The sequence below is a fragment of the Mauremys reevesii genome, linkage group 1 (genome assembly GCF_016161935.1).
Source record: "Mauremys reevesii isolate NIE-2019 linkage group 1, ASM1616193v1, whole genome shotgun sequence".
NCBI classification, from domain to species: domain Eukaryota; kingdom Metazoa; phylum Chordata; order Testudines; family Geoemydidae; genus Mauremys; species Mauremys reevesii.
This window is the reverse complement of record NC_052623.1, coordinates 295,072,679-295,088,436: the sequence shown is the minus strand read 5'-3', so window position 1 is coordinate 295,088,436 and position 15,758 is coordinate 295,072,679. Positions and strand designations below refer to the sequence as shown.

General features: G+C 41.8%; 1 protein-coding gene and 1 non-coding gene across 8 annotated transcripts in view; both read right to left on the bottom strand.

Annotated features, from left to right (window-relative positions):
* PTPRB (protein tyrosine phosphatase receptor type B) overlaps positions 1-15,758 on the bottom strand; it is an 89,009-nt gene that overhangs the window by 42,860 nt on the left and 30,391 nt on the right. For 5 of the 7 annotated variants that reach the window (XM_039500190.1, XM_039500192.1, XM_039500193.1 and 2 more), the window contains 5 exons: positions 8,839-9,117; positions 8,203-8,460; positions 7,002-7,265; positions 4,149-4,418; positions 474-734 (listed from right to left, as the gene is read on the bottom strand). In XM_039500190.1, coding sequence (XP_039356124.1) covers positions 474-734; positions 4,149-4,418; positions 7,002-7,265; positions 8,203-8,460; positions 8,839-9,117 — 1,332 coding nt within the window. The remainder of the gene's footprint in view (positions 1-473; positions 735-4,148; positions 4,419-7,001; positions 7,266-8,202; positions 8,461-8,838; positions 9,118-15,758) is intronic. The other 2 variants (XM_039500191.1, XM_039500197.1) reach the window with 1 other exon arrangement.
* TRNAI-AAU lies at positions 14,385-14,458 on the bottom strand. Its single transcript has one exon. It is a non-coding gene; the product is annotated as a tRNA-Ile (tRNA).

Here is a 15,758-nt window from a genome sequence, read left to right as displayed (position 1 = left end):
TCAAAATATGTTTTGAAGGTCACGTCCATTTTGTGTCTGCCAACTTTGAAATGTCCCCCTTCAAACAATTCTTTCCCATTCCCCCTCCCCACCCAAAGGTGCATCCGTTGAGGTACAAATCAGGAAGCTGACGTTCTCTAAGATATTAAGTGAAAACTGGACTTATTATCCTCATCCTATGTACATTGGCCAGATATTACAGAAACATTTCAGATACCAGTTTCCATCAGGAACTACATATCCATCCTAGAAAGCCAAGGAAAATGGCAGAAAAAGAGACTGGATGTTCTGAGACATATTGCAAGACACAAAAGAGATTTAGAAATGTAGCATCTCTATTAAGAAAATGTACACAAGTTCAAGGGTGTTGATATCTGGACACTACTTTAATATGATTCAGTACAAAGAAAGCGACAAGTCATTACTGCTGATTACCAGAAGTTGGGATTAGAAGTGGATTGATAGGATGTTACCTGTTCTTCCCTCTACTGAAGTCCAGTTGCTTAAATCCCCACTAATGCTAGTGACTGTAGCTGTGTATTTCCGTCCAGGTACCAGATCACTGAAAGTGTATTCTTTAGCTTCTTTCACAAGAGCCTTGTTTATGATGGTAAGATCCCTGTCTCCCAGTGAAACCACGTAACTGTCCCATTCTGCAACAGGAGTCATCCACATGACACTAAGCGAAGATTCATTAGCATGCTTTACCCGGAGCTGAAGAACAGGCTGTGGAGCTAAGGGAAGAACATGAGTATAGCAATGAGCGAAGGACTTTGCAATGGACACACATGCCACATCTTGACCGCGCTGCGGTCAGGAGCTAGGCTAGCAATAAGAAAGTAACAGAAATTTTACTACCAATGGGAAATGGCTTTGCCTGAGGCTGGGGAACAAATCTCACAAAATATCTCTGTGATGTCTGGTAGCAGCAGATCTCTGACTAGAGGGTTAAGGGAACAGACTTTAGCAATACATTATGATTCAGCATGGGTGTAATTTTAAGCATCTGACTAGACCCACTTAAGTCAATGAGACTATTTACATGCTTAATGCTAAGTAGCTGAATCAGAGACTATAAACAGGGACATAAAACAATTATACTGGAAAACAGATATAGGGCAAATGTAGCTGTGACAAAGTCATGTCAGTTACACGTCTGGGGCCACATTCTGTTTACTCTGCTGTACTTCTGGAGTAATTCTACTGAAGTTAATGGAGTGACGCTGAATGTATAGTGGTATATAAGAGCAGAATTTGGCCCTGAGTGTGTATTGGTAAATTGATGTGTGCGGGGAGGAGGGTGCTGGCAGTGCGACCCTCGGTGGGACGCCAAAAGGGGCCATTTGCTATGGGTCCCCCATTTGAGAGGGCTCCCAAACTGTGGCATTGCAATCCGGTATGCAGGGTTGCAGCACTACTCACTGAAATATGGCCTCGCAGCCCCCCTGTCAGAATGGAGGAGCTGCCGGGCCAAACCTGAGTGACCTGTGACCTCACGCATGAGGTTGCCATGCCTGGAGCAGGCAGTTGGGCCCAGTCCTGTGTGACAGGAGCTGAGCCACCTCTGTGGGGTAAGTGGAATTCCGGCTCACTCACCAAGCTCACTCTCCAAGCCCCCACTCCTCCTTGGGGGCTTTCTCCTTAGTGGTAATTTATTTTGGAAGGATGGGGGAGGGGGCCTCAGCTTCAGATTTTCCCTCAGGTGCCCTAAAACCTCTGTGTGGCCCTAGGTGCTGGGCATTCATAACCAAATTTGAGCTTCTGGGCCAGATTCTGGTCTCTGTTACTCTGAATTTATACCAGTGTTAACAGGGCCGGTGCTTCCATTAGGCGACCCTTGGCGGTCGCCTAGGGTGCCAGGATTTGGGGGGTGGCATTTTGTGCGCTCCCCACGGGGCGCACGGGAGCTTCCGGTTCTGCTCCCGTAGTGCCGCCGAAGAAGGACCTTCTGCCGACGTGCTGTGGAAAACAGCGGCAGGCAATTGAGCAGCTCAATGACTGCCGCTGTCGCTTGCGGCATTTCGGCAGAGGGTCCTTCTTCGGCGGCGTGACGAGAGCGGAACTGGAAGCTCCCGCGCGCCCTGTGGGGAGCACACAAAATGCCGCCCCTCGAATTCTGCCTAGGGTGCCAGAAACTCTGGCGCCGCTCCTGAGTGTTAATCCATTGACTTCAAAGGAGTTACTACAGGTTTGCACCAGAGAAAGAGAAATCAGAATCAGACTTTGACTTTAATTACTATGGATTTACACTGGTGTGAGATCAGAATCTGGCTTGTTGAGTTAAATGGGTCAGAAAACTGTGGTGAATGCTAAATTAATATAATGTGCACTGATCTGGCATACCGTGGCTGTGCAAAATGAGTGCAGTTTATTCACCCAGGAAGTGAAAGATGAGGGTGTAGCAGGAAAAGCACTCAATCAGGCACACCCTGCCTTATCTTACACCCTCCTGTTGATTGTTTTTCCTGTTATACCCTCCCTCGTGCCCCTCTCGGTCTGTCAATTACACTTATTTTCAGGTCCAGAGTAAAATCCTACCTATTACACATGAAACAAGTTTCAATTAAGACACAGAAACCAAATTCTGATTTGACTTATTCCAGTGTGTGACTCCAGAGTAACACCACAAAATTCACCGCACTTACTCTGGATTTGCATTGGTGTAACAGAGTAGAATTGACCCATTGTATATGCTTGCTGGAGCACATAAGGATTGCACCTCCAGTTTACTCTTGAACCAGCCCTAGTTCAAACCAATAATACTAGTTAGCTAGTAAGGCTGACAGGGAAGCCAGTCCACACAGCGCACACACAAACATCCACTGCAGGAACGGCAGTATCACACTCATTATAGGAATGTCGGATGTGTCTTCAGGAGCATCAGTCAAAAGAAAGCAGCACTGAACTCTTAGAAACCTTGTATCAGGCCTTGTTTCTGATAGATGGGTAATGCCACATCTGTTTCTGATGCAAGCTGCACACATTTGATTCCTCAGAGGGCCACTAACTAATCTATGTATTTGCTACTACCATCTGTGGTGTGCAGAGGCTGGTGTTTTCTTTGCTATTTCTGTGTTCACACCCACCTGCTTTTTGTTTTCATCACATTCTCATGCAGCCTGCTGAGCTGGTGGACACTTGCTTCTGCAGTGTTGTTCATTGCCCTTAGCTGCTTCCTTATAGTGAGCCACCTGCCCCTTTGTTCCTGTACCTTGCACACTTATCTGAGAAAGGACAGCTTCTGTGATGCAGGTGGATCTTAGGGCAGAGAAGAGCCTACTCTAAATTAAACCCATGAGACATCCTTAGATAACATTGGGCACCCTTTCATCATTTACATCACTATAGGACGAGTATAAGTGTGTTTTGAAAATGAGGTACTCCTCTCTTCTTCAGCCTGATATGCCCTTAGACTATGGTGATCTCAGTTATACTAGTGCAAATGCAGATTATCTCCACTGATGTCAGGAGAGTTAGATTTATGGTGAACAAAGTCTGGCACATACTCTCACATATGGCCGTTTACACACCAGAGGATGGCTTAATGTGTACATCACTCAATTACATCTCATGGGTCTGATTCTGCTTTCACATGCAAGGTAAAACTGGACTTACTTCCCGGAAGTCAATGGAGTTATCCCAGTGTAAAAGTGGTGTGAGATCCAGATCAGGTGTCTCATGCCTGAATGAATGCAAAACCAGTCCAAATCACTCTGTTTTACCACATACCTCTTTTTTTTTGACCACCTGAAATTTGATGTGCAATTTATAACACTCTTCACACCACCACTGAATTTGGTCCCATCTCTTTTAAAGAGAAGAGTCACTATTTTAAATATTAAATTGTGGCTAATCAAAAGGATAGAACTCCTGAGCAAAATCTGAATGAGGAATTCAGGATTTGGCCCAATAATAAATTAGCAAACAAACAAACAAGAAGAATCTAGGAATTTGCTCTTTCATTTACAGTTATTATGAAGATAACCACAAATGTTTCGAGTTAAAATAGTTATCTATGTTCATGTGAAATTGTTTTCCTAGTGAATCAGTATAATACACACCACTTATTTTAATTTTTTTCTAGCTACCAAAAATAGCCAACTTGAAAGTTTGAAGGTTCATGCTATCAGTATAATGAGATTGCTGACCTGTTCTGCCTTTGCAGCGAGCCGTGTTCTGTAAGCCTCCACTCTCCACTATGACTGCCACCTCATATTGTCTTCCTGGGATGAGTCCTATATCCTGGATGACATATTCTCTTCTGTCTTTCTTTAATGTAGTGTTCAGAAGCACAGTGGAGAGGTTGAACACCACAATGTGGTATCTGTCCCAGTCTCCAGCAGGGGGCAGCCAGCTCACTGTCAGAGACCTCAGCCAACCACCACTGCTAGCTTTCAGCTCTGAAACTTTCTGAGGAACTGAAATACAGACACAGGTGAGTAATTTTGTGTTTTTTCTGGGGAAACATAACTGGACAACAATGAAACCTGGCTCACAGCTCAGACACTGCTGAAGTGCTTTGATCAGTTATAGTAACATCAAGGCCCAGATTTTTCATCTGTCAATGGGAATTAGATTCTTAAGAGTTTAAATCACTTAGGACCATAAATCTCATTTTCAAAAGTCAGTTAGGCATTGCAACATTGAATGCAGCAATGCCTAAATACCTTTAAAAATCTGGGCCAAAGTGCATTTTGACAAGGTGTAGTACTCATCTGAGAGAGAAATTTACCCTCTCCCACACAAAGAACTCACTGTTTGTCAGTTACTGACATCAGAAATTTTGAACCCTAAATCAGAGGTTAGCGAAAACCTTATGCATCTTCAGAATGAAACATGCAGCATTTTAAGTTATTTTTCCTGCTGTTTTCTGTAGTAGTTTAACACAGGTGGACTCTATTAACAATTTTTGGATGTCCTGCATGTACTTTTCACCCACTTGAAAACTTTTCCAATCTAAATTCTACCAATTTCCAAGAGGTGTAGGATGGAAGTAACCTGGACTCATGGTTAATAGTAGTGGGTGGGTGGGGAGAACTTTGGCAGACCTTTCAGTCTGATCAATCAGTTAAGATGAAAAATAACTATACAACTAAAATAAATAAATAACCCAACACCACAAAGACTGCCATGTGCCTTAGTCAGTGCTGTGGGCATCAAAATGGCTTAGGGTATGGCTACACTTGCAGCTGTAGAGCGCTTTAAGTTAAACCAGCCTTCGTAGAGCGCACTAGGGAAAGCGCTGCAGTCTGTCCACACTGAGAGCTGAAAGCACACTGATGTGGCCACATTTGTAGCACTTACAGCTGCATTGGGAACGGTGCATTATAGGCAGGGGCGGCTCTAGGCACCAGCGGGCCAAGCGCCCGCTTGGGGCGGCATCCTGGGGAGGGCGGCATTTGGCTCCGGTGGAGCTCCCGCCGGCATGCCTGCGGCAGGTCCACCGGAGCCCGGGACGAGCGGACCTGCCGCAGTCATTCCCGCGGCTCCGGTTGAGCTCCCGCAGGCATGACTGCGGCAGGTCCGCTCGTCCGGGCTCCGGTGGACCTGCCGCAGGCATGCCGGCGAGCTCCACGAGCAAATGCCGCCCTCCCCAGGAAGCCGGAGCCGCGGGAAGAGGGGACCCGCCGCGGGACTGGGGAAGGGCGGCGCAGCGCTCCGCGCTGCTTGGGGCAGCCTACTTTGTAGAGCCGCCCCTGATTATAGGCAGCTATCCCAGCGTTCAAGAGGCTGCAATGTGCTTTTCAAAAGGGGGGTGGAGTGTGACAGGAAGTGTAGGGAGAGAGAGATTGGGTTTTTGGGGTGCTGAGAGTGTGTCAGCACACTGCCTTGTAAGTTCAGACCCCCCTCCCTCCTCCACCTCTCTCTCACTCTCTCAAAGCAAACAGTAGCTGTTTGTTTTTTTTTCTTGGACCAGATAAGCAGCCCGTCTGAGAACTGGAGCTTTGAAAGGGCACTTCCACCTCCCGAGTTCACAACAAAGACAAGAGAGACCACTTCAGTTAAAAGGATTATGGGACACTTCCGAAGGTCAATCAGCGCGTAATAACATTACTCCTCATTTACACTGGAGCTGCAGCGATTCACCCAATACGCAACAGCTGTTAATCCTCTCAGGGAGGTGGAGTACCAAGACCGCTCTCCGTGTCAGAGTCAAAGCGCTCTCTGTGCCTTGCCAGTGTGGATGGGGAGTAAGGTAGAGCGCTCTGGGAGGCTTTATTGTGCTATAAAGTGCAAGTGTAGCCAAGCCCTTAGACTTAATGAGCTATGACTAGAACCAGGATCTTGCTTACGACCACACTTGATAGCATATCAAATGCTTGGGATCTTAACATTGATGAGTCAGTTCCAATATATATAAACAGACTCTAGAACTGTTGTGATTGAGACCGAAGACTTGAACATGTCTATTTTGTGAGTGTTTATATATATATGACCATAGCGGGGCAATGTTGTTATACTTCGTTGATAGTTTTAAATAATTTTACAGTATCTTACATGCACACTTCCATATACTGTAGCCCCATTTTATCTCTCTCTCTGGATTATGTTCAAAATTATAAAATTGGGCAAAAGCTATTGAATGTACGGGTGCTGAATAGTTTTGCTGCAGGCTCAACCAGCTACTGATTTCTATACAGCATATACCACTGCTTCCTTCTGACAGGTCAGCACTGTAGCTTTGACTATTAGCTGGAAGGTTGCTGTAAGCAGACTGGCCAGTAAGGAGTACTGTAAGATCAACCCAACAACTTTTACCTCACGGAATCATAGAGTTTAAGGCCAGAAGGGACCACTAGATAATCTACTCTGACCTTCTGTACATCACAGGCCACCAAACACCACACACTACACTCAACAGTCAAACCTCAGCAACTTCATATTGCCTAGCAACCAAACCCTCTTATCTTCCAACATGATCTTCTACATAACAATGTATTCAATGGGATAGATCAAAGTGGCTTTGATTACAAATGTTCTTAGTGATGCACAAGACTTACCTGTCCTGCCAGTGGCCATCTTATCAGTGAACAATTCACCACTGATTGTGCTGACAGTGACCTGATAAAGACTTCCTGGAATCAACTTGTCAAACTGAACCTCTGTGACCCGGGGCTGTAAAGTTTTGATTTCTTTAATGGATCCAAGATGAGACAGAGTGATATTGTAGAAATCTAAGTTTCCTAGAGGTCTTTTCCATGTAACTTTTAATATATCAAAGCTGCCATCACTCGTCACCATCAAATCTGAGACTTCGGCTGGGGCTAAAAAAACAGAACGAGAAAGGAAACAAAATATTTCACCCACAGAGTACACAACCCCCCTTATTACACACAACCCCTCCTACTACAGTAGCATGGCATGTAGTTTGATTTTTTAAAGCTGTATTTAAGATAATTTATACCCAAAGTGGCTCTACTAACATTGCTTACTGTAACATCGCTGGATGATCAAATACACAAGTCACCCCCTTATTTTCATTGATTGTGCATGTTGAATGTAAAGGCTGATAATGGCACATGCTGCTCAAGGTTATTGATAGCCGGAGAGGTGTTGGCACAATAAAAGCTGTAGTTTGACTGGAATTATTCCTGATTGACACCGGTGTAAGTGGGATCAAAATATGACTCTCTAAATTTTGACATTTCACCAGAAGAAAAGCAAACCAACAACTTTTACCTTGTTTTCTGCTAGGATTATTCTTAAACATATCAAAAGTTATGAAGGTTCTTTTCTTCCTCTTTTGTTTTTCTAAAGTGACCACTTTGGCCCATGCTATTCCATGCAGATTTAAATAGTGGGTCACAATCTACAGTCATGCCATATGCATAATTCCCAGTGAAATCAACAGGAGTTTTCAATGAGTCTCAAAGTCAGGATTTCTAACCCCCCCAAAAGGAACTACTGAAATATTTACCTCCAATTTTTCTGAAAACCACTAAGCTCTGAAACTCACATCATGAAAGTCACTGAGGCTCATGAAGTTAAACCCCATACAATACTATGAAAGAATGGGGCTGTATGCTGCCCAGATTCAGGCATGCAATACTCAATTGGGATCAGCTGGAGCTCTGCCACTCAGAGGGCAGAATTATGAACCTTAGTGTTCAGTTTAGGCCAGACCAAACAATCCCACTTATTATTTTGAAATGCACTGTATTGCAACCTCAGTTTTACTATGAGTTATTTATGATATCATACCTGTCCTAACCAGTTTAAAGTTGTAGCTCTCTAGTCCTGCAGCTTCAGCTATGATAGTGAGATTATACAGATGTCCTGCTGTAAGTCCAAGAAAAGTGTAGGAAAGTAAGCGCTCCTCATGGGTGATCTCACGAACTGGTCCTTCTTTATCCAGTAACACCAGCCTGTATCGATCCACATAACCAGAGCCAGGTAACCATGAAACGTGGATAGTGTCTGTCTTGACACTGATCTGAATGTTTTGCACTGGGGATGGCACTGATGAAATAAAAAACATATGTTTTACAGGTGATGGTTTTATTTACTATCTGAGCAAGATTGAACTGTTCAACTTTGCAAAGATTTTGAGTGTTTAGGGTTTGCCAAAAGCAAAACCAAAGTTGATGACCAAATTGGACCTGTCAACATTTCTTCATACTTAGAAGATGTCTCTTAAAATTAGTTAGAAATTCTTTATTTACTTCTATTTATAACCAACGCGAACCATTTGCTAGGTTAATTAAGACTGATTACATGCGTAATTTGCTATCTAGGAGAAATGTATATCTATACCCTTTTTGAAATGCATAACCTCTAAAAGTGTGTTAAAATGCTCAGTAGCCTTATTTAGATGCACTACAGTAAAACAGGTCTCACCAGTAGATCCGCTGATGTGAATTGCTGGGGTGCTTTTATTTCCAGCAACTGCAGTGATGATAACATTGTATTTGCTCCCAGGGGTGAGACTGGAAAAGGTCTCTTCTCTTCTTGAAATACCTCCTTGTATTGAGACATTCTGTATCTTTTTATTATTATGATCAGATAATTGTAGCTGATACCAGTCCACCTTTCCTGAGGATGGACTCCACGAGACCTGTAAGCTTGTGGAAGTAGTTTTTTCCTTATTAATTTCAAACCTAGCTGGTGGTAAGGGATCTGTATTAAAAATAATAGCAAAAATATTAATTTAGTTGGGTTTTAGAAGAGTTTTACAGGTAAGCTCAATCAACTCCAACAATTTCCCAGTTTTTCAACATTCCACTGCAAATCTTTATTGAAAATTCTTTCTTTATTCCATTCCAAAACACTGTACTCACTGAAAACACAACTAATCTTCCTATAAATTGGCCCTGGAGAACCCAGCTATATGTGTATTATAGAAAAGCGCATGCTTCATTGTGTGTAAATAAAGAGTTTCCAAATCTGTTGACAACTAAACTATGGCATCACTATATCATAAACAGCCCTGCAGTCATAATGACTCAGGATAATGTAGCCTATAAATATTAGAGCATCAGTGACTAACTTTCAGGCACTTATGCCAGATTATGAGGGTGTTTTTAGTTGGATGCACAATACAACGCCACAAATAAATGCACAACATATTTCAGCATTTCCCAGCAGTTAAGTTGTGCACAAAAGTGTGTAAATTTAAAGTTCTTCAAGATGAAAGTATAATTTTAATGATGATAGTGTTTTGCTTTTTGCTATTGTCTTCAGTCTGCATAAGCACCTTCTGACAATACATATCCACTCTTCTACTGGAAGGATCTCCAATACCAGAAGTATTGTCCTGCACACCATGTCTAAAACAACAACAACAAAACAACCCCCACCTGTATATAAGCTTTTAGAATGTATACTTTAAAGGACTATTCTTTGAGAACATATCAAATTGATTAAGTAGTCATCTTGGGCAAAACTGCTTGAGAGAAAGCTTAAGCTCCAAAACTGATAGCAAGTATAATGCACAGACTTTTGATTATTTTATAGTTTCCTGTAACTAAAAGAAGTCATTAGACACTGATGCATTAAAGCTCTCATTTGTATTTGGTAACATAATTATGTTAATATACAAAAAAGTACTAAAGTTGCAGACTTAAGCACTTAGAAATTAGGAAGTGACTGAATTTAGTGCCCATGCTGCCTTAATACAGTCTCCTTGTGCATATGCCTTGCCCAACATAGCACACAAAGAGTGTGGCAGAGCCAGGCAGAGATCCCAGCTGTGCAGGATACCACCACTGCATCTTAACCCCTCAAAACCCATCCTTTTCCTTCTTTCAACCCACTGCTTCATTAACTGTGCACCCTGAGTAAGGCAGGGACCCTATAAAATAAATGGGCAACTTTGAATCAGATATCAGAGGGGTAGCCGTGTTAGTCTGGATCTGTAAAAGCAACAAAGAATCCTGTGGCACCTTATAGACTAACAGACGTTTTGCAGCATGAGCTTTCGTGGGTGAATACCCACTTCTTCGGATGCAAGTCACAATGCAAACTCTTGCATCCGAAGAAGTGGGTATTCACCCACGAAAGCTCATGCTGCAAAACGTCTTTTAGTCTATAAGGTGCCACAGGACTCTTTGATTCAGACATTTCCTAACTTTTGAGTGCCTGACTTGGCAAACGTAATATTCTTTTAATATAATTTCTTGTACGTAAATGTCTAGGTTAAAAAAAAAAAAAACTACCCCCCATAGATTCCATCCAAACCACACTGACTCTTCCATAGGGGGTCCGCTTCAGGCTTGTTCTACACACAGGAAAGTCTGGGCTGTGGAGAAGCCTGGAGGCAGCCTCGTAAGGCTGCTGTGAGCTACAGCATCTTCCCAGGGCTTCTCTTACTGGGGCGGGGCCGGGGGGGGGGAGGACACACAGGCTGCTAGAGCAGGTTAGAATCTGGGAGGCACAAACGTGGTTTACAGTCACCTTCGCCCTGTCCGCTGGGCCATACATTTTAGTGCAGCACAGAATGTGGCCCTGGATTTGATTTTCAACTTCTTCTGAAGTGACCTTGTGCAACCTCTCAGTTACCCTATCTGTAAAATGGGAGGAAATGTGACTTGCTTGCCTTCTAAGGTGGGGGCGTGAGGCCTTGCTCAGTAATAAGGGCTGCAAAGAGCTGAGTCGAGAACTCATGGTCTCCATTTTGGTGCCCAGCACAACAGTTCTTGCTAGGCCAAAGTGATGGTGGCAGCTGCTACTACTGCTGCTGTTTTCTTGCCCCCTCCCCTTGGAACTCTGCACCTGGGAGCGTGCTCAGGGGCATTTGCCTGTGAGGAAGCTCTTTGGGGCTGGAGCATGCTCAGTGCAGATGGACTGTTGAGAAATTTTAACCAGTCGCCTTTAAAAAGCTCTGCTGAACATGTGCAAATGGTGATTTTCCAGGTGTCAGTCGGATATGATAGGAATTTCAGAGGAAAACATAAGGCAAATCTCTGAACCGAGGACTCTGCTGAATTTCAAGTTCCTGCTTCAAACCACAGAGGCACTAGAGCGCTTCAAATAACAGATGGAAGAAAACTGAAATGGACAAAACTACCTATTTTTCTCTTAACCTTTTGGAAACAATGAACTGATTCAGCTGAAATTAAAAAAAAATAATAATCCACCTGAGGCAAAGTGCAAACATAGAAAGTCTCAGGCCAAACAGTGAAAAGCTTGAAAGAGCTGCAGCAATTGAAACAGAAGGTTGTAATGGAAAGTGTCAGGCAACCTTAATTATAAGACTTTGCTACCAGGTCCACCTATAATATATAATAATCCATTAAAGACTATTATCCGGCAAATAGAAAGAATGTAAAATTATTCTTTGAAGGTGATTGGTCGAATTAGAAAAAGTCACCCTTTAGGAGTCAAACAAATACTACCATTGTGTAAGGTAAGAGCTGCTGGAAATTCTTAAGTGGAGAACCATAGGTGATAAATGGAAGGATCTTTCATTCTCACTGAAACAACAGAATTAGGATTAGGCTGACTGACTGCAAAAGTAATCAACACTGTAATCACATCTCTTACCAAATCATATCAAAGATAATAGCACATTATTATTTTATGTGCTACAGTTTCTTCATAATGTGCACTGTGCTGGGTGTGGAATTTAATTTCCAAGGTGTATTTTTAAAAAAAAAAGTTGCGTGCCTAGAAGGTGAAGTTCAGAAATTCAAACTTTATCTAATCTATCTGGCCCAGCAAACAAAACACTCAGTCCTTTGTACATCCGTTAGAACAAAGGAACAATGAGATTGGGAAATGCCTGGGCTCAAAGACCTCTGGCTGGAAACAAACACTTAAAAAACCATTTACATTGTTATAAAATTCTCTGCTGGCAACTGTCCCACACTGATATATCACAGAAATAAAACATTTTCATGAAGATATTTTTATACTATTCTATAATGAACGAATGCCTTTGAATATATAAAATAAATAAATCTGGGGGTTTAATTTTTTTTTAATTCTAATGCACTAATATCTTAGTTGCTGTGAATTTTTTTAGTAAGAGGACTTACTGGACATCCATAGCCCTTCTATGTACATTTGATTAACAGACTAGTTATGATTACAGCTGCAGATTCCCAAAGACACGATGGATTGTAATTATGGAAACATAATATATTATCCATGAGAAAGATATAATCTAGGATGTGAGCACAGGACTGAGAGCTGGGAACTCTCAAATTCCAATCTCAACTCTTTGTGGCCTTCAGCAAACCACTTAACCTCTCTCTCTCTCTCTGTTTCCGTTTCTATAAATCAGAGATAATACTTACCTACCACACATGAATTTTGTGAAGATTAGTTAATGGGCCTGATCCTACAGTCCTTAAACAATCAATTTCTTTGGGATGAGCTGCTTAATGTTTTGCTTCTTGTGAGGAATGAAGCCCAAATTCATGATGATAAAACCTTTATATCACACTACACCATTATAGATTATGAATAGAGAATATGTCTCTGGAGAGGATTATTATTATTTAAAATTTGTAATGCTTACAGGCTGACTATGTCAGGGTCCCATTATGCTCTCTGCTGTACAAGATACAGTAAATGAGATTTGTCCCAAAGATCTCACAGTTTATAGGATTACAAGGATGGTCCATCAACATCTGTGGAGTTTATAAAGCCACAGAAAAAAATAAGGGGGTTTACTCTTATCTCCAAATTGGCTTGGAGTCTGACAGAGTTTATGAACTCTGTTGGTATATTACTAGGGTGATAGAATTTTTATTCAGTTCAAATACTTAACCTCAAAGTGGTTGCTAGCACAGGTTCCTGTATATGTCAGTGGAACCAATCTGAATCAGGGCAGTAACAGTATCTACCAGTGTAGTACTTTAGGACAATATCATAGAATCATAGAACTGGAAGGGACCCCTGCACTCAAGGCAGGACTAAGTATTATGTAAACCTTCCCTGACAGGTGTTTGTCCAACCTGCTCTTAAAAATCCCCAATGATGGAGATTCCACAACCTCCCTAGGCAATTTATTCCAGTGCTTATGTAACCTATACATCTCCTGGGTGTGTGGTTCTGTCCCATCTAGTGGCACTGAGACTACTTAAAGAAATAGATAAAATGAGTTTGCTCTACAACCTTAGCTAACAGGCAGTTGGCTTTTAGCTCATGCTATAGAGGCTCATGCACTAAGCTCCAGAGGTCCCTGGTTTGATCCTCCCTGCTGATGACTGGAGTCTATTGGCATTACACTTAACCACCCTGAGTGTTAGGAAGTTTTTCTTAATGTCCAACCTAAACCACCCTTGCTGCAATTCAAGCCCATTGCTTTTTGTCCTACCCTCAGAGGTTAAGAAGAACAACTTTTCTCCCTCCTCCTTGTAACAACCTTTTATGTACTTGAAAACTGTTATGTCCCCTCTCAGTCTTCTCTTTTCCAGACTAAACAAACCCAATTTTTTCAATCTTCCCTCATAGGTCACGTTTTCTAGACCTTTAATCATTTGTGTTGCTCTTCTCTGGACTTTCTCCAGTTTGTCCACATCTTTCCTGAAATGTGGTGCCCAGAACTGAACACAATACTCCAGCTGAGGCCTAATACCATGTCGTACAATGTATTAAAACCCCATCTAATTATGGCTAAACTTAGTGTCTCTATGAGTGAAAATATAAGAGTCAACAGCAAGTTTTAAATAATGTATTAAAAAACCAAGGAAATACCCAAATAAAAACATGATTAAGCTATCTTCAAGGTTCTAAAGACCAATTCATAGAATATGAGGGTTAGAAGGGACCTGAGGAGGTCATCTAGTCCAACCCCCTACTCAAAGCGGGACCAATCCCCAGACAGATTTTTACCCCAGTTCCCTAAATGGCCTCCTCAAGGACTGAACTCACATCCCTGGGTTTAGCAGGCCAATGCTCAAACCACTGAGCTATCCCTCCTCCTCTAGCACATGGAGTGGCCAGCATGGGGCTTGAACCCATGACCTGGGTGTTATTAGCACCAGGCTCTACCCAGCTGAGCTAGCCAGCCTTAATTACATTTGGATTTTAAAATATGTATTTTCCCACAAATTTAACCTTAATTTAGAACTTCATAATGTAAACGTGTTTTTTTAAATAAGGGCTGGATTCAAAAAAGGACTTAGGCACCTAAGTGCTACTGTTGGTGCCTAAATCCCAGAATCAGGCCCCAATGGGATTCACAAGCCCCCTGCTCAGCTACAGCTGAACCCTGTAGGCCTAAACTCACTCAACACCTACGTTTTTGCAGTAAAAGTTCCATAGGTGCCCATGTTTTTGCCAGTGTGCAGAAGAGTTTCTGCTGCTCCCCTTTAGGTGTTCAGATGCCTAAGCCCCAGTGCAATGCACAAAGCAGGGGAAGATGGGCGTTTCTCCATCTAACTTGCCTATGGAGTCCAATGCAGTTATCTTGTGAATCTGGCCCTAATGTTCTATTTAATGCCTTGAAGTCACTCAGAGGGACTACTCAGATGTAAAAAGTTAGACATGTGCATAAGTGTTTTCAGAATCAGGGCCCAAGTGTTTTTATCTGAAAACATATAAAATCCAATCCTACCACCTTTATTCATACAATGGTCCCTATTCACATTTGAATAAGGGTTACAAGACAGCCTCCTAGACACATATGTTGTCATCACAGATTTTAAAATATCAGTAATATTGTCCAGAATAGATATATGTAAATGTATACCTTGTACACTAGTTTATATATTTCAAATACTACAGAACTGCCAATATCAATACTAAAATATGCCAAAGGCACAAACTTGATGCCTAATCACATCTGTTATCTTAGGTTTACAGTGCAGAATTTATCTGTAGAGCTCAGTTCTGATAAATTATCAGTATTTCCCCTCTCATTTTCTGCTCTCCAAAAATAGCACTACTATCAAAATGAAACAGCAAGATATATAATATTTATGCCACATTTTAGGGGAGTGAAGACCAGTTGTAGAGGTACAGATATTGTCTTTTCTAATTAATAATCTGTAGACTAAAGATTCTTCAGTAAACATTGCCATGACAGACTTCACCTGAATGAACCTTTGTGGTGTATTGGATCAATGTTCTACAAATTAATAGTCTTCAGTTGTCAAATTAAATGGTAATTTAGGTAAACTCTTTTTTTCTTGTTTAGAAAAAGCCCTGTCTTTTAACATATAAAAGTTCTTCTTTTAATACATTAATGTATTAAATTACAGTATCTTAAAGTAATTTAAAAGTATGAATTATCCTCTCAAAACCAAATCAAATTAAAGGTTTTCCTCAATTTAAACCTTTTGCTTAGGAATTGCAGCATGTGTGGTATT